This window comes from Leuresthes tenuis, unplaced genomic scaffold (genome assembly GCF_036924035.1).
Source record: "Leuresthes tenuis unplaced genomic scaffold, fLeuTen1.0.hap1 SCAF_24, whole genome shotgun sequence".
Taxonomy (NCBI): Eukaryota; Metazoa; Chordata; class Actinopteri; order Atheriniformes; family Atherinopsidae; genus Leuresthes; species Leuresthes tenuis.
Window position 1 is genome coordinate 24091653 of NW_027325378.1, and position 23414 is coordinate 24115066.

A 23414-nucleotide genomic window follows, 5' to 3' on the forward strand; every position below is an offset into this window, starting at 1 on the left:
TTTAGAGCAGAAGTTGTTAACCAAGTTTAAGCGACACCGTGTAAACACTCAACTGTGTGAACATGCTCAGAAACGATTTTCTGCCTGCTTAAATGAAGAAGACTTGTATTGTCTGTTTCCTCATTAGCTGTTTGTTGCAGTGTGAATTTAAAAAAGCCTCCTCCATCGGTAGTCCACCATGATATATCCCTCACTGCATTGTTCTGGGGATGGGTTAGAAAATGGAGTTTAAACTTGCGTGGTTCAGGTAAAACTTTGAGCTGCTCATTATCACAGAGCTCTGAGCTTTATCACCAGTTCTAAACCTCTTCCTCACCAGCACTTGTTGTATGCTTGTGTCTGCTGGTCGGCATCGTTTCCACGCTGACCCAGACATGGATATGTGTGGTTTTTTTTCTTGTTTTTTTTTTTATCTATGTAGCGTTTTTAAAAAAGATGTCCTCGTACTCAGCTGTTATTCCAGCTGTCTCTTCCCAGAAGCTGTACTGAAAGTGGGGAAAATATCCATTTGCATATGCTGCTCGCTTTGCAGCTTCAAAACCACTTCAGATGAAAAACGCTGATGTCACAGAATAAATCAAAAGCGACTTAGATACTTTTAAAAATAGCTCTTTTTGTCTGACTTTTTTTTTTCCTGAAATTGATCTGATGCTGATGATTTGTGATATTTATCTTGGAATTTAAAGATTTATTTGTGCATTTTCATTTCACATTTACTTCTATTTAAACTTTTCTTTGCATTTATCAAAAGTCTGTATGTGTAGCTCGTTCTCAGTTCGATGTTATTTCTGGTTAGATAAAGTTTATTTGATACAACAAGGCTGCTAAGTGACATTTATATGATATTTGCTCTTTTAACAAGTTATTTCTCAGCTCTATGTGGTACCATTCAGTTGAAGTAGCTCTACACACGAGTCCTGTTATATTGTAACAGGGTTTAACAGCTTATGAAGCTTCAGGAGCCCTGTTACAGCGTTCGGGAGGAAAATTCTACCTTAATGAAACATGCTGAGTTTATGACAAAGGTGAAGACTGATAGCTGTGATAAAGCAGGGACGGAGCACCACAAAAGCCTCATTCTCAGAGGACATTAGTTTTTTTTTTTTTTTTAAAGTAATTAAAATACTGTTATTTCCCTCTTGGGATCGATGAGGTATCATTCAGTTTATTGCAACTGAGCACATGTTTGATCGGGGTCTTTCAGAATATTTCCAGCGGTAATTACTGCAGGCAAAGGATGGACAAGTCAAATAAAAAAAAATTAGAAAAATGCATAAAAGAGAAATTCTCAGACAGATGATCTCACTCAGCTTTACGTGCAACATTCACACGATACACATTCACGGAATACAAAGCGTTTCATGATGAGAGACTTTATGGTAGCTTTATGGTGAAAATTAATTTCTATATGAACAGAAACTTGGCCTCGTTGTGTAAAACACGAGGCTTTCCAGACTGAAGCCGTTCTGCTCGCGCTGCAGCATGTGATCACCGATGGCCTTTTCAGAGAGCTCTGCAGGAAATTGTTTCCACATTGACGAGCTCTGAAGGTCATTTTGGCTCCACACAAAGTCCTGAGAGCAATGTCAGCGGAGCTCATCTTCTCGGCACATCCAGGCCGTGCAGCCCCGGTGGAATTCAACATCGCAGCTGGTGTTTAAGCAGCACCGAACGTGCACGCACTTGTGCGTGGACTTATCAGCTCCCGGTGTGCTGCTCCGCGGGTTTTCAGTCAACGGCATTATGAACTGCTGAGAAATGAGCTACTCTTACTCCGCTACCTCACGTTAACCGTCAGTGCATCCGTTTGTTAACAAATACTGTGATGGGAAGGTCCATTGAAACTTGTGGAACAACATGCTTGACAGCCTGTCAAGATGACTCAGCACAGCAGGGAACTCCCTGTTATCCTGTCATAAGCACAAGGCCATTAGTGAAGCTGACACAGTCTGTCTGCAGGGTCCGACGGCAGCTGCTGTTCTCGTTGCTCCCGGTTCTTATTGTCTCTATTGAGGGGAGTCTGAGTCCACAGATGTCTTCTAATGACCTCTTCTCTTTTTGGGAGGTCAGGTTTCGGAGGAGGAGGAGCCTCGGGAGTCATTGCAGGAGTCCTTTTAGGAGCTGCGGGGGGTCAGGGAGCAGAGAGACTTTAGTTTGAAATGTTTCAGTCCTCCATCCACTGGCTACTCTTTTTGTCTGTCATGATGTCAGCTGAGGTTTAAGTGGCAAGTAACCCGGCTGTTAGTATCTCATCAAAAGTATTAAAGGATTGTCCTGCACGCTCAGAGCTTTAAACACCAAACCATAGTATTTGCCTGCTTAGTTGCATAGAAAACAGCAGCTGGATTAAAAGCTAAGTCAAGGATCTAATTGTCACGAAGTACTTTGCATGCCTGTATTTCTACTTTAATGAATGAAAACGTGAGCATGAGCTCAAATCTATACAACCTGGCCACTGCAACAGTCTCACTTGTCTTAACCAAAACCCAATTCAGTGGCTCCAGAGTGTAGAAAAGCAATCTTACAATGGATTTTAAACTGTTGACCTTTCTACATGACGCTTCCCAGGCTATCTGTGCAGAATACTGGAGTTAAGGGGGAGAGAAGCTGCCAGAGGAAGTCAGGTCCTCAGATTCCTTCATCCCTTTTACTGAAAAAAGATTGACCACAGTGCGTTTCTTCTTTCTGTGTTTTGATGAGATTGAGTTTATTTTCTTGTTCTGGGTTTGCTTTTTTCTTTCTTTTTGTATTTGTTTGATCCGTTTTGTTTCTGTTGGGGGAAAGTTTGACAATTACTGAAACAAGAAAGCTGATACCAGAGTAGTTGCTGGCTATTTTTTGACAGTGGAACAATCAGCTGATTGTTGGGCTTTACTGTCTCGTTCCCCACTACACATTAGCTTTAAATTCAGTGTAAACTCTCAGCTCTTTCCAGCAAAACTGTGGCATTTCCTTCTCCTTTCCTTTTTAAATGTGGAATTTCTCTCCGTTTCTCCTCAGGTCTGCCCCTGCTGGTCCAGAGGACCATTGCCAGAACCATCATCCTCCAGGAGAGCATTGGAAAGGGCCGTTTTGGCGAGGTGTGGCGGGGTAAATGGCGTGGCGAGGAGGTGGCGGTGAAGATTTTCTCCTCCCGAGAAGAGCGCTCCTGGTTCCGTGAGGCTGAGATCTATCAGACCGTGATGCTGAGACACGAGAATATTCTGGGCTTCATTGCTGCAGACAACAAAGGTTAGAAAGGATCTGAAAGAGCTCAGAGAAGAGGGATTATGGTCATGCTCACAGAGCCCTGTGGGGAAAATCCAATCCTCAGATGCATGGCAGTATTTAAAGTGCCATCAAAGAAGTCATTTAAAGCATATGAATATAAAATGGTGCAGATCAAATGCTCTTCTGGGTGGTTCATCTCTACAATGGCTTTAGTGAACCTCAAGCTCTCAAAGCAGGAAATCAGCTCTGAAAGTGAAGATGTTGAGCAGCGGTCACTGTGAACAGACAGGCTGGTGGACAGCGTGAGAGAGTTTTAGATAATTTAAAAGTTTCAGCAGCACACACACACGCACATAAATGCATACAAATACGATGGAGGTGTGAAAGATGGATTTCACCTATTTTACACGGCAGATGAGTCAGCACATGTAAACACTGACTGAAAGTACATAAATTATTCTCATAGTTGCAACACATGGCTTGCTTTGTAACATTTGAACAGTGGAATCAAACATCTAGTTTGTGTCCTGGTAAGAATATTAGCTCACAGTGAGCCGTACTGTATGTCAGCAGGACACGTTACATATTCTGATCACAACCCAAAACCTTTGCTCCTTCATCTCTTTGCTCGTCTCGTTGTCGGTGTGTAGATAACGGGACGTGGACTCAGCTGTGGCTGGTGTCAGACTACCACGAACACGGCTCCTTGTTCGACTACCTGAACCGCTACACCGTCACCGTGGAGGGCATGATCAAACTGTCCCTGTCCACAGCCAGCGGCCTCGCCCACCTCCACATGGAGATAGTGGGCACACAAGGTGAGACAAACACACACACACACACACAATCTCAAGCCAGTACACTGCATGTCCTGCTGGGAAGGATTTTCATAAATGCATAAAATCGAAGTCAATACATTTTTTTATTTCTGATTATTACTTATCTTCCATATATTTTCTAAATTGTGGACAAGATTCAGCTTCCAGATAGAAAAACCAAATCGCCTGATTTGAAAAGCTGAACAAGGAATAAAAGACTAATGTCGAAACGTGGTCACACTCAACAGACACCTTAATAAACTCATTTAGAAAGACCCAGTTGGAGATGATTCGCTCTGAGTGGTTTTAACTGAAACAAAGACACGTTTGGGATTAGTGTATGATTTCAGAGAAAGGAGACGAAGGCGCATCAGTGTGACGTGATGTCACCATTAATTCCGATTTGACCGTACAGACTGAGGTGGCAATGCAAATGATCCGATTAGTGACCACATTCTTAAGTGGCCCCAAAAATCAGATTCCATGTCGATCGGGCTGTTCACACTGTCATGAAAAAAGTTAGATCAGAGTCCCATATGAGCAAAATATCGGGCTTGGACCACGTCTGAACAGAGCCACTGTCTCTGCAGGAAAGCCAGCTATTGCTCACAGAGACCTGAAGTCAAAGAACATTCTGGTGAAGAAGAACGGGACCTGCTGCATCGCTGACCTGGGTCTGGCTGTCCGCCATGATTCCGCCACCGACACCATCGACATTGCTCCAAACCATAGAGTGGGAACCAAAAGGTGAGCGCATGGAATACAGTGCATCAGTTATCAGATTTCTGTGGAAGCGGGACTAGCAGTCCTCATTTTTATTTGATGCTGTTGGGATAAATTCTCCTCTACTCTGCTAAATAAAGAAAGGAAAAAACTTAGATCTTCTTCTTCAGCAGGGTTTGACTTCTGCTTCCCATCAATCATTTCTTCAGCTGCTGGTGTTTTCACCTCAGAGCCTCAGAAAGTCAGACCTCTGCTAACCTTTGCCTTCTAAGTCCACGTTCAAGCACAAGATTAGAATGTGCTGGTTTTCTGCGAGTTCTGCTCAGTTAAGCTTTTCTCAAGTTCAGAAATTTCACTTAAACCATCAATAAGTGCATTCAGATAAGTTGCGTTGTTGCATTTGGTTAATTGATTCAAAGTAACTCTTTGAAGGCTCAGAAATCTTGAAGAACTTTCCAGCTCATTGCTTTGCTTTTTAAAAGGCTCAGTAAAAATCGGCTCGCTGTGGCTTTTATTAAACTGGAGGAGAGCAGGAGAAAATGGAACATTTGTTAGGAACTATTTTCAGCTGCAGATTAATCTGGAGTTACTGCACTAGTGAGCATTTCTATAAGCAGGATGATGTGTGTGAGAAAGTACAAAAGAAATGGCACCGTGCGTGTTGATGGTAATGAAGGAACATGTCCCCCAGGGAAACGCTTAGCCGATAGGTGACTTCTCACTTTTACTTTAACTGTCAGGTTCCGTCCACACATCCTTTGTCCTCTTGCAAAGACTTGTCTAGCCACAGGGTTAAAAAGTGAACTACAGCTTCTGTCAAGCAATCCCTTCCTTTGCTCCCACAGAGATATCACAGAGGTGTCGCTTTCATCCCGCTTTGCCTTTTTCTTTGGTCGTACACATGTCCTCTGCCAGCCTCCTTCTCTTTCTGGTGTGTTGATGCTGCAGGCATATTACTGTGCCACTAAATGATTCAGCAAGCCTTGGGTCAGTGGAGGCGAGCTCTCTGGCCTTTTTGTTTAAATCCACCTTAAATATTAATGATTCGACTGCACAAATGAAGTAACTCCAACTCAAAAGTTACACTTTGTAATAAGCGTATTTCCTTCAAAAAGTTGCATGACTTGGTTGCGGCCTTCCTTTATATTTTCACTTAACTCTAGACATAACTTAGTAATAACTTACCTCCTCGCAGGAAAGCTCCTCTGTGATATGAAAAATAATATCTTGGTATGCCGAAGCCTAATGTTAGTAGAGCATATATACCCGTATTTCACAGGAATTGGGTGAAATGTTCCGTTTTAACTCGGTACCACACACATGCACGGTGTCACAAGCACAAGGTTAAAGTCAAAAAACAAACCCTCCGGGTTCAAACAGGATTAGTTCAATTTGAATTGATTTCATTCCTTTTATTTATATAGCAGCAAATCACAACAAATGTCATCTCAAGGCACTTCAAAGATACAGTCCAGCTCAAGCCAACTGCAATCATATTTGTTGTACTCTAATCTTAATCAAATCAAATGCATGCAAAGCAAGTTTCTTCACTATGTAGACCAACAGATTGCATTAAAATATCTCTCGATTCAGTCCCTCATCCCGAGGTTGAAAGAAACCTCCAGCCTCCCCTGCTCAAAGTGAAATGACTCTCATTTAGACTACATGCTGGCTGGCTGTACCATCACTGATTTTATAGATGTGATGTCAGCATACAATGCCATCTATTCATGAACTATTGGTGGTACTTGCATGTAAAATGACTTAAAGTGTAAGTTCACATGTGCACCCTCCTCGGGCCGGTCAGCCAAAACACTTCCACTAAATTTAGTCCAAAAAAAAAGACCAGTTGCTTTTTTTTTTTTTTTTTTTTTAAACAATGACGTGAAATAAGAAAGTGCAGCTCAGCTTGTTGCTGACTAACACAGAGGGAAAGGTAAGGTAAGGCGAGGCTGAGGGGGGCAAATCCAGCTTCTCAAATACACTCACTTTAAAAACTATAGTGTATATAAATACACTTTGTTGGGCATATAACTTAGTTTCTGATCCTATTTTGTCCAATTCTCTTGTCATGTTGTTGTCATTTAATCTCATCTCTTCTTTGCCCATACTTCATACATGTCTTATGCGCCAAACTAGATGTGATGTGACGTGTCAGCGCTCATATGTACATACCACCAGTCACAAAGAGACTGATCAAAGTCTGACATTCAAGTTTTGGAGCTTCTCTCTATTTTTTCTCTAATTTTGTTCACCTCTTTGAAAAGATTCTCGGTCTACAGGTGGTTTGTTTACGGTGCGATACTAAAGTGGACAAACCGCAGGGCTTTCCCTCACCTGCTGTTTCTCATGTTGAGAATTAAGTCTCAACCTCATCGGTTGTATAATTAGTTAATCTTTGTTCAGCAAGGCTGGTGTGAAAGCTGTCAAACGCGGAAGATTGAGTGTTCAAACCACCTCTTAAAAAAAGAGTCTGTCTGAGAGAGTTTGTTTATTGTGAGAAAGTAGAGTGGACCAACCACAGGGTTTTGCTGAGAAGAAGGATTCTTGCTTCAAAACGTCTTCCTCTGAAACAAGTGTTGCTTATTTCAGTGAATGACAAATTGCAGCCAATCATGAGCTACCGTTATATGATTGATGTCTCTTGAATGTTCTGAGAGACTGAATCGGTTTGCAAAATCCAGTTTTCCTTTGAGGATCCTTGTAGCGTTGATAATGATGTCATAATGATGGGGGGTATTTTTCTTTTATAATCACAGATCCATCTCGTTGCAGTCATCAGCTGTTTTGGCACATCAGATGTGACACTTTGTGTACAATCGTCCCATTGATATTCTGTCCAGCCGAAGCTCAGGGGGGTGGGATGCTGCGTGTTGTGATCATTCTTCCTCTCTGGTCAGATCCTGTGTCGGTGGCTGTAATCTTGGGTTCCTCCCCTCTATTCTACCGGGCTTGCCGTGTTTTTAAAGCGTCAGTGTTCGAGACTGTTGCTTTCTTTTGGCAACATCCATATTGGAAGCTTTTTTTGCTGCCGTTATTCCAGCGTTGTGTTAGCAAACCATCTTCCACTTGACTGGGCGTCAGAGGAGCAGTGCTCAGAGGCAGGAATGTTGCAGTTATTCTGTGGCATTCTGATGTTGGCTGCACTTGATTTAATCATTCGACCCACTCTGGATCACAGTATTTAACGGCTCTGCAGCAGTTTTCTAATTGGTTCATGTAGAGTTATCATTCACATCTGTCTTGCCGGCTGCTGGCATTTCCCTATGAGTGAAGCAGCTGAGATGATGTATAATGGAAAAAACAAATCCATGCTAATTCCCGTTAAACCTAAAGATCATGCTGAATATACTGACTTTTATCCATGTATCTGCTGTACAAAGCACACATTTTCAAAACATCATGATTCTGATACTGATGGACTCCTGTTCTACATGCAGCACATTCAACTGAAGCAGTGCAAAGCATGCCACTGTAGGCTGTGCAAGGCACCATAGAGCTCTGCCTTGTTATGTAATTCACACATCTAGAGTATTGTCGAGATGACATCTGCTGAACTAAAAAAAAATCTCATCCTTGAATTGGTCAGCCTCAGGCTGTGTTCTATCCAGAAATACAAACCCTGGTCTCAACAGTAGGATGCGGAGTGAAAGAAACCCTGAAAGGCACTTTTTGAGTCAGAGGGATTGAATAAATCAGGCCACAACAGAAAAATATATTTTTACTTGGATTTCAGCCCCACTAATCTCAATAAAGCTGTGGAAGTCAGTGCTGTGAAATCTTCTGGCTGGATGAAGGCAGACACACTGTAATACTGTGTAGATCATAAAGTGTTTCTGGGTGAATTTGGCTTGTCATATAAAAACGCTTTGAGTGGTCAACTAGCGCTATATAAATACAATCTGTGTGCTAATTATGGTTGGGGATAACAATGCATTTATGGAAATAACCCCCCAAAAGTCACCTGAGAGCGGTACGGGTCATTAAACATGGTGCCAAAATGGAACAAACTAACACACTCCTCACCTTCCTGTGATCATCGTGTTGCACATGAAAACACACTAACAGTTCCATGTATATACTGTGACTCATATCAACTGTTTTGGGAACAGCTTTCGAAAGTAATTAATTGCTTTTAGATGGTCACTGGAACCTTGGATACCAGGACAAAAACGTGACTATTTCCTGTGTGCTCATTTAGAGCAACAAAGCACATCTGATGCCATAACTTGGTTTGTGACAGTCCGTCGTGTTCCTTCTCAGGTATATGGCACCAGAGGTTCTGGACGACTCCATAAACATGAAACACTTTGAGTCGTTTAAGCGAGCCGACATCTACGCCATGGGCCTGGTCTTCTGGGAGATCGCCAGCCGCTGCTCTATGGGAGGTGAGGCTCAAACAGGAAGCAGCAGCATGCAGGGAATTATCATGCCAATAATGGAAGTGATTAGACAAAGTTGATGGTACATCATTAACATAACAGTATCTGTGTTGATGGATGGAATTTGCTCGATAAGACTAGACTATGTAAAGTGTTTTAACCTTTTAATTTTTTCATTGTCAGGCATTCATGAGGACTACCAGCTGCCCTACTATGACCTGGTTCAGTCAGATCCATCAGTAGAGGAGATGAGGAAGGTGGTTTGTGAGCAGAAGCTTCGGCCCAACATTCCCAACCGCTGGCAGAGCTGCGAGGTAAGACCGAGTCCTCCGCATCTGAGAAGAATTAATTTCAGAATCAGAGCTGAAACAACACACAGGCTAAATTCAAATGCTTGCCTGTTGAGCCGGGGGAATTGAAGGTGATGGTGTAAGCTTTCCTCATTGATCTGACTTTACCTATGAACACTAGATTCCAACTCCCTGTTTAAAAATGACACTTGTAGCTTCATACCACTGAGGTGGAGCTTTTCAAACTGAGATCCTCCCATACGCAGAGGTTTATAAGTGAAATAAAAGGTAAGATTTCTTCATGGTCTTCATGAAATGCAACCGAGGGCTGAAAATGTTTACAAGATATCCGCAGCTGATTTTAAAAAGGATTCAGTTGCACTTCTGTTAGCATCCCGTGTCTGGCAGTTAGGAAAAGGATGAAGCCTCACGCCACGGTCATGATTTACCATCTGAAAGTGTGCTCTGACTCCACTCCAAGCCCCACTTGTAAAGCATCTTTTTTTCCATTCCGTATGCTGTTCCCATCGCTTTGTTGCTGCTGACTTGAGGTCAAAATGATTTGATTTAGCACAGACTGAACAAATACAAAAGCCTTTCCGTGTTGCTCGTCTGTGCATGTTGACACCGTCATCAGGGAAAACCTGGATGAACCAACCGTCTAAGTGACTCAAAGTGAGCATTGTGCATGCTCCTTCACCACACCCCAAACATCAAAACTCTGATGGTATTTGCAGTTGGGATCTGGTTTCACTGTTGTGTCTGAAGGTGAACACAGGAATGTCTAGATGCACCCGCATGCATCGCTCTGCGCCTGATGCACGCAGGTTTAAATAGACAGCAGACAGAATCCGTCTGCGTAGACGGGTCCAGCAAGTTGGAACTGAAGCAGAGCTTCAGATGCAGACTCGGGTGCTTGGAAAACCAGTCTTGGTCCGTTTGTTTGCTTTCGTAGTGCAAGATTGAGACATTTCCTTGGTTGCCAACAGTATAACCTTTTGAAATCGTGAACTAGCACTTTCCTCCACACATAGCCTATGTGTACATGTAATGTACATACAATGGTTTACAATACCGCTGAAATCTGTGACAGGTACCGTGAAAAGTTAATCCGCCACTTTTCTTCTTTGGTTATTCACACATACCTGACAGAGGTGGCTCAGTCCTACACTGGTGCCACACATCCAGCCAAAGTGTTCAACCACCACCCCCTCCTCCACCAGTCGCCACCTCAGTACTTTCACACATGACACTTACAGCAGGGAGAAGAAGTATTTGACACGTCAACATTTTATTTTTTTTCAGTAAAGGTATTTCTGAGTGGGCTATCGACACAGAATGACAGATGCTCCAGATGTTGCCATCAAGCCAAGTATTGAATTCATACAAAGAACGTTTTGATATACAAGTTGAGTTATAAGAAATAAAGTGAATTGATACGGGGATTGAATATTAAACACACTTTATTTTAATACTTTGTAGAGAAGCCTTTGTGGGTAATTACAGCTTCTAGACGGCTCCTGTGTGGAGGAACCAGTTCCTGGATAATGAGAAGCCTTTATAGGCCATCTATTAGGACTAAACCAGCTGATACCAGTTAGCATTGATAGGGGGCAAGATTTCTCTCCCCACACTGACAGATTTCAGGTGATTTCCTGGCTTTCTATAACATTTTGCACCTTATTATCTTCATTTGTTCAATATCTTTTCCCTGTGTCATTTCACTTTATTACACATGACTCAGTTTATGGATTAAAATGTTTAGGTGTCTTTGTATGAATGGAGTAGTTGAGTTGATATTCACATATGGTGAAAATATTGTGTCGATAGACCCATTAGAAATACCTTTACTGAAAAAGATGTTGTGTCAAATGCTTTCATGTTGTGGCTGGGTGGGAGCTGCACATCGGTACTTTCTGAAAAGAAATCCACTGAATAACGGCGTGCACAAGGTGCACAACATTTTATTCATTATTTTATTCATTTATTAGTTTCAGCTCCCCCTCCACTGTGGCTCTCATCCTCACTGGAGAAGCAGCTGATTGGCTGCGAGGTGCCGTCAGCGTGCAGGAAGGGAGACGCAAGATGAAACGGGCCCGAGCTGGCAGGTTGGCTTCCACTGAGCTTTGAAACCGCGGTGGCTGTGGCCAATAAATGAATCTATGCATATGGAAAACGCTGTAATGGATTTGGGATTGCATCATCCTCTGAAAATGACTCCTTCTGAGGCTGTTGATGCACCTTGGTGGCCGTCATCTGTTTGGGAAAGCTGTGAAATAATCCTTCACGCACCAGCTTTATTCTATTTAGTACAGGCAATTTTTCCAAATTGTTCACATTTCCTCTGGGAGCTGGGTTATGATTTGACCTGCTCTGTGCACGTTTCCCTAACTGTGCAATGTGTTTGACGATTAGTGTTGATGATTAATCATTAACATGATTAATTCAGTTTATTCAATTCAATTCATTTTTATTTATATAGCGCCAAATTACAACAATTGTTATCTCAAGGCACTTAAATAATATAGTGCAATTCAAGCCAATTGGAATTCAATTCATTGTAATCATAATCCAATGAAATCCAATGAATTAATTTCAAAATAATCAAATTCATTCATATAGAGCCAATTCAAAAACAATATCCTAGCACGTCCTTTGATAAAATCCATCCTGTTGTCGGCACAGTTCCGGTGTAAAGCTTCTCCTTCTTCATGTTATTACTCTGCAAACCTTAACCTCAGGACATCCCACACCACTCTGTGGTTCCAGAAAGCTAATCTCATAGATCCACTAGATTCCTTGTGTGATCTTAGCAATAAAGTGGACACTATGCGTCTGACTGAGACCCGGCTTTATAACACGGGTAACACAGAGGTGACTGAAATGTCACCTGCTAACACTGCACTCTACAAAGAGGAGGGTAAGAACTACAGCTTAGGTCATCAGCTCACCGACTCGTTTGATTTCAAACAACAAAAGTTCTTCATGTCACAGTAACAAACGTTGGCTTTGCAGTCTCAGACCATTACTGCATATTTTCTGAAATAATGTGCTTTCCTGTCAACGCCAGTACCAACGATTCATCAGCAAGTCCCACAGTAAAGCAAATACGGCTGGTTTAAGTTCCCATTACAGACGCTGCCATCTGTGAAGTGATGATGGACCATTTCTCTGATGGTTTCTTTTAAATCATTGCTCAAATTGCTTCTGTAAAACATTGTCAACATATGTGGACCACCGATGGAGAAACCAATCTGCGTCAACCAGCAAAAACCAATCTGCCGCAGGGGAGAAAGAAAAAAGCAAACGACTAATTGATTCTGACATCTAAAGAAATGCGCTTTAGATCATACAACAAAGAAAGAGGATTAGACCTCGCATCTCCCAGTGGCTCATTGATAATCAGTACATTTCTGCCTTATTGTCTTCTACAAAAGCAAATGATACCTTCCGGATCCACACCTGCACACATCTTTTCTTTCAAGAGAAAAGTTTCTAATATTAGACTAAAATGTCTCTCAGGCGTGCTGTGATCACACCTCTTCTGAAGAATCCAAAGCACTGTCCGTCTGTGATCAATCCATTTTTCAGCCTCCTGTTTTCATAGTAAAGAAAAAAATGTTGATAAACAACCGAATGAACCTCTTGTGAATGGGAGCATTTATGATACTCTCCAATCGGAGAGAACCATAGCAGAGAATCTGCTTTTAATGATCACTTAACCTATGATCAGAGTTTCAGTTTTAGCTCTGCTGGACCTCGCTGCCGTCTTCAACACATTTGATCGGGACATTTTGAGTCCGAAGCCTCGTGATTCAGTTGGTCTAACAGGTCAGCTTCTTATCGGACCCAAGAGACAGTTTTTATGCTTCAAGAGAACAGTTGATCAGCTGTGATTCTGCGCTGCTGTTGAAGGAGAGGAGTAGCAGAGTTGAACCTCATCCTTCTACCGTTCAGCCCATTAATTAGACTGGCAGATTAAAGTAAACGGAGCAGTTTCTGAAGGGATTTGAGTTTGAATGCCCTTACCAGAAAAACTAAGTGTCTGCTGCTTCATTCGACGGGAGGAATATGTGTGCGTGGCAAACTGCTTGTTAGTGGATGATTAGAGTCTCCTCTAATCCACCTGATGGAAGGAAGACTGGAATGTGTCGTCCGTCTTAATGAGCACTGTAGGAAGTTGAGATGGAGTAGTATCCTCTCAGCAGACGCAGTCTGAGACACACACAGACATGTTGACTCATGCATACCAGATGCTGTTTACATCCCCGCCCATTCAGACAGGAAACAACTGGTCTGGAGGCCTCAACCGTTTCCAGCAAATACTTGTTACGTTATGTCTGAAGTTGTTCTCAGACCTGTTTTTTTGTTTAGTTTTTTTTCAGATTCTCAGATTTTCAGGACATGTGGCATCAAATCAAATAAACGAGTCTTTTTGGAAGACCTTCAAAACCTGATGTCACGGTGTAGAGGGGGAACAGCTTTATTCATGAAAATTCATGAAAATTGGCACATAGTATCTTTGGACCAATCCGCACAAAAGTTGCTCGTTTTATTCTTCAATTTTGACTTTGTTCACCAACTACAACCAATCAAAGTTGGCGGGGACAACGCCAAACAGGACGTGAGGCCATATCTCAGCAACCAGTTGGTCTTTTGACATCAAACTTCTAACACAGACTCATGACTGCTTCTTTACGAGGCCCAAGAATTTTGGTGACCTTTGACATTTAGGGGGCGCCATATTTAGCAAAAATGCATTTTTGCTCATATCTTTGGACCCGTTTGTCCAAATTTCAAATGTTTCAAATTTCACAAACCCTTGGAATGCCTGGATGTATACGAGGTCAACACACGCTATGACGTCATTCTGCCATTTCTGCCATTTTGAATTATGTCAAAAATCTTCAAAAAGCATTACAGGTCACCCACATTGTCTGATTTCCACGGGACTTGACATATAGAATCTTCAGACCAAGCCTCATAGAAGCTACCATGTGGAATTTTTAAGTTTGCTTCCGTTTGCCCGTAGCAGCCAATCAAACTCAGCGCTGACACGCCAAATAGGACGTGAGGCCATATCTCAGCAACCATTTGATGTTTAGATGTCAAACTTCTAACACAGACTCATGACCAAGCCTTTAAGAGGCCCAAGAATTCTGGTGATCTTCCACCCAGAGGGGGCGCTATAAGTAGCAAAAATGCATTTTGCTCATAACTTTGGAGCCTTTGGTTCAAATTGCACAAATGAGGTACCGTTGGAATCCCTGGATTAATACGAGTTAATCGCAAACACCAAACTTGGTGTATGGACTCATGATGCCTTCCTGAGCAGCCATAGGTTTATCTGCTAATCTGCTAGACCCCGCCATCGCTGCTTGCAGCTATATTTGTAACATGTTCTTCCTCAACTTAAGCCCTGCCTAACAGTTAGCTCCCTCTGCTGCCGTCCTCTCCCTCCCGCTCAATGTGTCACATATTTAATTATTTCTCTCTGTCTGATTATCTCTGAATTCGCAACGTCTGTTGTTATTGTGTATCCCTACTCGTCTGTGACCCTCTGTGCTCGGACGTCACTTCTTCACCATATTCAGATAAACGCATCACGGGATAAATTACAGTCGGCTGCAGCCCACAGGCAAGACGTCAATCGGTCAAAATCCCATACAAGTTTAGAGACCTGAACACCGTAAGAGATTCAGACTTGCCAACCTGTAGGACTGGCCTGAAACAAGCAAAATGTAGATTCTAGATGATGTGGAGATGAGTGTCAGTGCACCTCTGCTGACTATAGACCCAGACTGAAGGTTTTAGACGAGGCAATAATCATTTAGAAGCAGTGAAATGTGAAGAAAAACAGCTCTGCACACTGTAGATAGTCACTTTAATGCCTGTAATAAAGCCTCAGGCCCGCCTCGTTACATGTCACAACAACAACACACTTTCCTGTTCTGCTGCTGCTACACACTGAGATGCACACACACTTTCCAAAGCAGCCGGTAGTTCACGAACATCACAGGTGCAACTGGTTTCCTTTTCCAATGCAGGTGGTGTAAGCATGAACTTGAGTTCCTCTTCAGTCGGGTCTGCTTTGATAAACTTCTTTCTGAGTGTCATCAGACGTCTCTGCTCAGTTTAATCCTCAAGCATTAAGGAACAAAATAAGTGAAGAAGAGCCATCAAACGTGGCTCAGACAAACCGCTGCACATTTGCTGCTTACTCAGCCACATCCCAGTAAGTCTGAACAACTATGGGATGTAAAACGAGGTCCTCACACCAGAATAGAGTTCTGTCATTAGAGTGGGATATAATGTAGAAGCCATTAACCTGTGTCTTACTCCCAGGGACCTAAAATGGGAAAGATTAAATGCTACATTTCTGGAAGTGTAAAAAGTCTTTAGAAAACGGGGGGTTAATTTCTAGACAATCAAAAAAGTTGATTGTACAAAGATTAAAGATGCTAAACAATGAATGGAACTTTGAGAGGCTGCACATAAACTGGACCAGTGTTCAGTCTGGAGGGGACCCACAGATAATTGTGAGGTCATTTCTGTTCTGTTTAAAAACAAAAGAAAAACTACAATCATACGATGAAACGGTCTTGAGAGTAATTTTCTTGATCAGCTTTCTAAAAATATGAAGCTTTGAACTGGAAATGGTGGCCTCAAAAACCGTTGGGACTAATTCAATCTCAGATGCTGCTTACAATGACTCGATCGATTCAAGGTCTGTTAAAGAAGGGATTCCTGGTTGTCATGGAGACTGTTCTGTTGCCATAACAAGACCATATATGACCACTGATCACATGACATCTCAAAATGTGCAGCCATCTGCAGATGAAAGTGTAGAGCATGAGGGGCTTGGTGGGCATGTTACGAGTTATCCAGATATCAGACGTGTTGGAAACATGGTGTAGAAGCTTGTCTTATTCTTTGTTTTGTGTCCCCTGTGCAGGCCTTACGGGTGATGGCAAAGATTATGAGGGAGTGTTGGTATGCCAACGGGGCTGCGCGACTGACTGCTCTCCGCATCAAGAAAACGTTGTCTCAGCTCAGCCAACAGGAGGGAATCAAGATGTAGACAAACTACCAAACACACACAGACACACTTCGGACTGACAACCATATTGTTAGCATTAAAACTTCATTGTAGTCATGGTTATTCATCGGATGTTCCTTTCCTTTATTTTGAAGGGAAGGCATTTCCCCCCTCGTGTTTTTTTTTCATTTCATTCACTGACTGAGGAGTCGTGCATGTTCTCTGTGTGCGTTGCACTGAGCTGACATGCAGTGGCTGGATGGATGGATCTAATGGAGGATGGTTGTGCCTGAAGAGGAGAATTAAAGAGCGCGGCATTAAAGGCGGCCTCTTCACGTTGTTCTGAACCTTATTCAACAGCATTCATCACCTGAGGTCTCTCAGCTCCGCCTCTCGTCACACGCACAGCTGTGTCAGGTCTGCAGACCGACAGCTGGGAATCACCCAGGAGGCCTTTTCATTCTCATCTTCTTCATCACCCACCCACCCACCCTCCCTGTATATTAGTGGTACATTCTTCAACTCAGTGAGTAAAGCTTCTCATCAGTGGGGCTGCAAGTTATCAGACTGTATATTTGAGACTTCCCAAATTGCCTGTAAAATGCAAGGACACTTTATTTGAAACATTATGCCATCTTTAACATGACATGTGAGTGTTAATGATTCATTCGTGTTACTCTTAATGCAAAGTTGCCATTGTATGAAAATCCTGTGTTACGACAACTTTACACAAACTCATAAACCTGCCAGAGAAGTGAGAGCAGGCCTACATATCAAACCCGAAGAACGCTTGTTAGTATAAAGTTCAAACTTATCCCATCATGTCTGAGTGATGATTGAACGATTGGCTTTGAAGGAAAAATCTTACACAGAGATGAGCTGTTTGATTTGGGTGGCTCAGCAGGGGATTCCAGCTTCTCTGAACCTTCTAAACAACCGTTAACAGGAAGTCTGATGGCACTATGCCAGTGCAACACCTTCTCAACGTCGCTTCTTCATAACCTGCATTACAAGAATTCAAATCCAGCAGCGCAGAGCCGAGTCAGCAGGAAGCCGCAGGATAACGCAGCGGAATTCAGTTTCTGGAGCCGTGCCTGAATCGATCGTCTGCTGGCCTGCACACAGGCACAAGACTCGTCATCAGAAGATGACTTTCAGCATTGAAAGCCTCATGTAGCTGCATGGTTCCGAGCACTGATGGCTACGTCGTTGTCCTGCCGACCCATATTCATAGGTCAGTGGGCACAAATCTGACCTGATCACTTGCTCATTTTCAATTTGGACAGTTGATCACGAAAAATCTGATTTTTGGAGGCAAATCCAATTAGCCGGCAGTCTGAACAGCCACTTATATCTGCTGTTCCAGTGCCAGCGAAGCTTTTTTAGGTGTTTGATGAACAGGACTACTGCATGGTGTTTCTGACAGGTTCCGTTCTTGGTTGGTGTTACGTTGTCATGTTTAAAATCTTCTGCTGTTGGCTCAGCAGCCAGCGGAAGCAGTGATGAAGTGTGTAAATATTATTCCACATGGGAAGTTGTTTGCAGCCCTACTGTTGAGCTTTGTTACATTAGATGAGGACCTGAGGTTCAGGGACAGTGTAGGCTGCCCTGTCGGGTCAGCTGGTCTCATCTGTTGTTCATCTTGTCAATTTAAAGCAGAATTTTGTGTTTCTGGAGCCGTGTAGTTTCTCTTCCTGTTCCGTCGTCATGCTGTCAGGGAGCCGGACCGGTCTTTTTTAATTTATTATGGTTTTTTTTTTCTGGTGGCAGGGGATTTTTTTTTTTTTTTTTTCTTTGTTCCTGTTTTGCTAAACTAAACTGGATATGGTGACCTCATTCATTTCTGGCGAACATGCTGCAACATATGCAATATACAGTAGAAAAATGTGTCTATTTTCTATACTCTGCTAAACCACAAACAGCAAGACCAACAACAATCAGCTGCCACCATGCCTTCCAAGCCAGCTGTTACCGGAAAGTGCCAGTGCTTTAAAACCCAACTCCTCTCATGTTGGCTGCTGTGGAGTGTGTTTGATCTTGCATGTATGCAGCTCTGTGTGTGTGTGTGTGTGTGTGTGTGTGCCAGAAGAAGCCTGTGGGAGCCTGCAAGCTTTGTACTATGCACACCCGAGATATAGGGACAGCTAGAAAAAGGGAACACACACAGCGCAGGTCACAGCACCCACAGCCCAGCCGACACTCTGGTGCCATTTTGTCAGATTCCTCCTCCCCGACCCTCTCCTGAAGACTCGACCACCTCAGCGACATCTCCTCATCCTGCTTCTCCTCCCAGTGGACTGAGTCTGAAGCTGTGCTCCAGCACTTCCAGCTTGTCTGTATCTGGAAAAATGTTGCCACAAAAGTTCAGTGGCTTTAAAAAAAAAAAAGAAGAAGAAGAAACAAAACAAGACTCGTAAGCATTGCTGATGTTGCCCTATAAATGTAAAACTATTGGATTTCAGATTTTGTTTCTTTCACGTCTTTCACATCGACTCTGCGAGCGTTCTCTGTAGAATCGACAAAAAGCAGTGAAGTACATTCTTTTAAATATAGCAAATGGATATTTACTAAGCCATAGGTTTGCAGGTCGTATATTATGATTTTGCTCCTTCCCCCCGTTTTCCCCCTTTTTTTTTCTTTTTTTTTTCTTTCTTTTTGCAAGCTCTTTTTCTATCAGAATGTACATTTGCGATAAACAGAAAATGAAAAAATGGACAATTTTGTCAATTCATTTTAGCAAGCCTTAAGGGACCAACGTATAAGAGTCAGGATCTGCTCTTATTATTTTTGTTTGTTGTTTTTAAGAAAAGAAGATACATATATATATTGACATATATATATATATATATATATACACGCATACAATTGATTACTATGATAAAGGTAGTGTCGTTATTCTATGTAGAGGACAAAAGATATATATGTAGCACCTGATTTAATGGTTTGTTTCAGTCGTGTTTGTCCTGTTGCCAACATTGCCATACATCTAAACCCATTTGATCTTATCTGACAGTTTCATCCGAGGAACTTGGCTTATGTGAAGGGTCTAAAAACAAGTCCACAGACGGATGGTTTAAACGTGATTAACAGTCTTTTAAAAGACATCCAAGAAATTGGACGTGCCACACAATGATTTGCACAAACAAACTCTTGATTGTTCAGCAATAAATGCACTTCTGTTCCACTACAGTTTACCTGTATGGCAATTTGGATGTTGATTAGTTCTATCTCCATCGTTGTTCTTTATGGATACATGATGTATTGACGTGCTGCTACTTAGTTGTCCACCTTGCTTTCTGAGTGGAGGTGAGAGCTGCCGTTGGATGTATTATTCCTCAGATTTCCTGAATCTGATCAGTCTGTGCCATTTTATTTAATATTTTTTCTGATGCAGATCCACCCTTCATCATCATTTACTAAGCAGTCCTTCCAAAAAAAACAAAAAAACACAAGCATGCGTTAGAGTTGTCAGCCACTGTCTGTGGAAGCACGGGGGGGCTCGCTGTTTGCTCACAGCGGAAAGCTGTAGCTTCTGTGGACTGTGGTGGAAAACTACTCCAGCAGCCTGTTGATGGGCGTCAGATTAGCTCGTTCCCTCGGCTTTGACGCTTGCACACGAAACGCGGATGGAAACGCAGCGAGAAGTTTCTCTGGCCGCCTAAAAGCCCGAGTGTAGAGACGAATAGTTGATTCTCTGCTGAAAACTCGCTGTCAAAACTCTGCCAACTGATCATGAAAGATTGTCGTCCCTCTGATTCACAGAAAATGGAACAGAGTCGTGTACTGATGCATCTCAGAGGAAATGACAGTGGAGCCTATTTCCAGCTGTTTTTTTTAAGAAACGAATTTATGTTGAGGGCTTCTTGCAGTGAAATGGCTCGTTTTGTGTCCACAGATAACTGTGTGTGCTGTTGATGTTTGGATAATGGGACCCTGCATGAGGACTTGGATTTGGCCCGTCCTCTGATTTGTAATGACGCTACAGTTCTGCAAAACGAGACTAAGTCTGCGTTGGGATTGGATTTCACCACTAAATCCCTCGGGTTTATGAATACACTCAGTGTGACTGGGACGAGTCCATAATCAGTTGCTAGAGAATTTTGACAGTGGAGTCCTCGTCATCCTTTAAGAAAGTTGAGATTTCCACAGAAGTTGAACAGGTCGTGATGCTCCCACCGGTGTAGATCCACTCGCATGAGTTGTCCCTCTGAACAGAATATTCTTAATTATGTAGAAGTGGTCAGCATTGGCAGAAGTGGCATGTTAAGATGTGTAAATGTGTTGTGGAGTAAACGGGGAAAAGAAAAAAGGAAGCTATCCTGATATTTGAAGAAAGTGATGTGGTTATTGCTGCTATTTTTAATACAAGAAGGGGGACAAACTATGCTGAATTAAATGTTTAATGTATACAAAAGTGATCAAAGTAGTCCGACCGACTAGAGCTTAACAGGGAAGACCAGGGCCATGGATTCATCTTTCTCAGAGGATTGATGGTGGTGCTGTGGGAAAGTCTAAATTTCAAGATTTCAGAGTATCCCTTTAAAAAGCCCTGGCTTGCCCCGCTAGACCTCTGGGTGGGATTGAGACTTTATTGGAGGTGTATTTAATTAACAAAGTCATTCTCTGGGACATTAACAACAACACAAAGCTCAACTCAACAGCACCTCTGGTATGCCTCTACTAGGACAACCTTCATTCTGTCTTAAAGTCACCAGCAGCCTTGTACTTTTTCTTTTTCAAACCCAAGATGACTTAACTGTAAAAAAAAAAAAAAAGAAGAAAAAAAAATACATGTTTGCACCCAGCTGTTTTTCTCTTGTGGTCTTTATACAGGAATCTTTCTGTCTTTGATTCTATCTGCCTTCTATCTTGTCATTCCATGTTCTCAAATTGACTGAACACCTGCGAGCTACAAGGCAGGCCCTCACTGCAGCCCCTCAGCTGGGGGAACCAGCTCACGTCCACCCCTGCCAGCTTGCTCATTCCATGCGTCCGTACACACTTTATGGTTTGGGTAGGCTTGAAGCAAAAATAGGTTTATTGATTTGATCAGTGGAAATGCAAATGGATCAGGACACGTTGGTTTAAGAGACCAGTGTCTGTAATGCTTAGTTGATGTTCAACACTGCACTCTGAGTACAAGTCTTTAGGCCCGTTACACGCCGACTCAGCGGTGATCAGGCAGGTTTTATTGCTCTCCAACAGCTGGAAACACAGCTGTGACATCAGTAGAGTTCTCCGAAGTGCTGGTAAGATGTGTGAATGTTGGCCGAAGCCGCCCTCCCCCACGCTGCGGCCGCTTCCCCAACACGATGTGAAGCTTTCCTGTAGCCGCCACATGGAAGGAGCAGTTTGGTTGAGCTGTTACGCTGCTCAAACCCAATGAAGCAGATGCACTTGGAGGTCCAGTCAAATCTGCTGCCTCTTCATGTCGGACAAACGAGACCCACATTTGAGCATTTTGCCTCGGTTCTCTGTGCTTTGATGGAGGGCCCAAACGGGGAGGTAACGTGAACTATGCCAGCAGCGCCAAAGCTTCAAAGCACTGACTAACTCCCACAGTTGTGAATGTATCAGCCCTCTCAGAGCCAGCGACCAGTCCAAGCACAACCTGCGCATCTCGGCTCAGAGGTCGTGGCGGCGAGTATGTGATCATGCAAAAATCTGCCACACGGGTCTTTCTCTTGTTATGCAAAGTCCGGGTAGATCGTGCCCCACCGGGTCAGACGGGGTGAGCGGCCCATCTATGCTGGCACGATCCACACACTGTGACGAAGACCGCGCTCAGGTCAGAGGATATTCACGTTCTGCCCTCCGTCATCAGCAGGAAGCACGTGCTCTGAGGCGGGCAGCCGCAGGTCCTGGAGGGGTCTGGGCGGCGCTGGGCTGCAGTGAGGCCTTCGTAGCAACAAGCGCAGCCGAAAGCTTTATCATGTTTTATTTGGTGCCTAAGTTTGACGAGACTTCTTTTCCTTTTTCACGTCGAATGACAAGACTGCATGTGATTATGTGTCTGCATTATCTGCTTTATAGATGTCATCCAAAAGCTGAGAAGTATCTTAAAAAGAAAACGGTAATTAACATATTAAAAAAGGTCACTTAATCAAAAAGAAAATACCTCCTATTGAAGACCAATGTGTTTTACCTCACTGTATATATTCTTGATTTGTTTACTCCAAGTTTGCAATTTCTTTCTCTTTTGTTTCTATGAAATGCTTCAAACGTTTCTTTTCAGTGTTACCTTTTGTCAGATGGCATTGTATCGTGTTTGTGTTGTGCCCGGGCAGTATACTATTCCTCCTTTGACATGCTCTGTATATGACCTGTTAGTCGTGTTCTACGTGAGCTGTACAGTCGACGCGCTTTACAAATGTCCAACCCCACCCCCCCATCCCCTGTTCTGAGCTCCGGGTACAAATGCCTCGTTCCGTATGTTCTTTTGTTTAATGAAGAGAAAAAGAAAAAAAAAAGAGTGGGGAGGCTGGGAGTGAGGGGAAGGGACTGTGAAGCAGAAACCCCTCAACAACTGCCAGCCCTCCTCACCCCACAACCCTCTTGGATTTCTAAACATATTATCTTGACTTTTTTTTTTTTATAGTGTGTACAGATGATTGAGATCAACATAGGAACTAGAGGATTGACACTTATGTTAACTTCTAACATAGCTGGAGTAGAAAATGGTGTGAATAAAGAAAGTTTCACTAGACGTGCTGTTTGGCTGCTTCATTTCTTTCCTGCATGTTCAAAGTGTTTCACATAACAATCTGCTGGTCTCCGACATCACCCTTTAAAAAATGTATCCACCTTTGATTAAGTCCTTCACGAATATCAGACGTCCACAATGGGTTTCGAGCCACTTCTCAACAGTTCAGTGGGGTTCAAATCTGGGTTTTAGAGTTTCCGGAAGCCTCAATTAACAAATGAACAGACAAAGGTACCTCATGTCTGCGGA

The 23414-nt window shown here is 42.9% G+C and overlaps 1 protein-coding gene across 2 annotated transcripts in view; it reads left to right on the forward strand.

Moving 5' to 3' along the window:
• tgfbr1b (transforming growth factor, beta receptor 1 b) overlaps positions 1–23168 on the forward strand; it is a 52562-nt gene extending 29394 nt beyond the window's left edge. For both annotated transcript variants that reach the window (XM_072378946.1, XM_072378945.1), the window contains exons 4-9: positions 3001–3231; positions 3861–4028; positions 4619–4775; positions 9015–9139; positions 9317–9447; positions 16379–23168. In XM_072378946.1, the coding sequence (XP_072235047.1) occupies positions 3001–3231; positions 3861–4028; positions 4619–4775; positions 9015–9139; positions 9317–9447; positions 16379–16504 (938 nt within the window). In that variant the 3' untranslated portion in view covers positions 16505–23168. The remainder of the gene's footprint in view (positions 1–3000; positions 3232–3860; positions 4029–4618; positions 4776–9014; positions 9140–9316; positions 9448–16378) is intronic.
• The last annotated feature ends 246 nt before the right edge of the window (positions 23169–23414 follow it).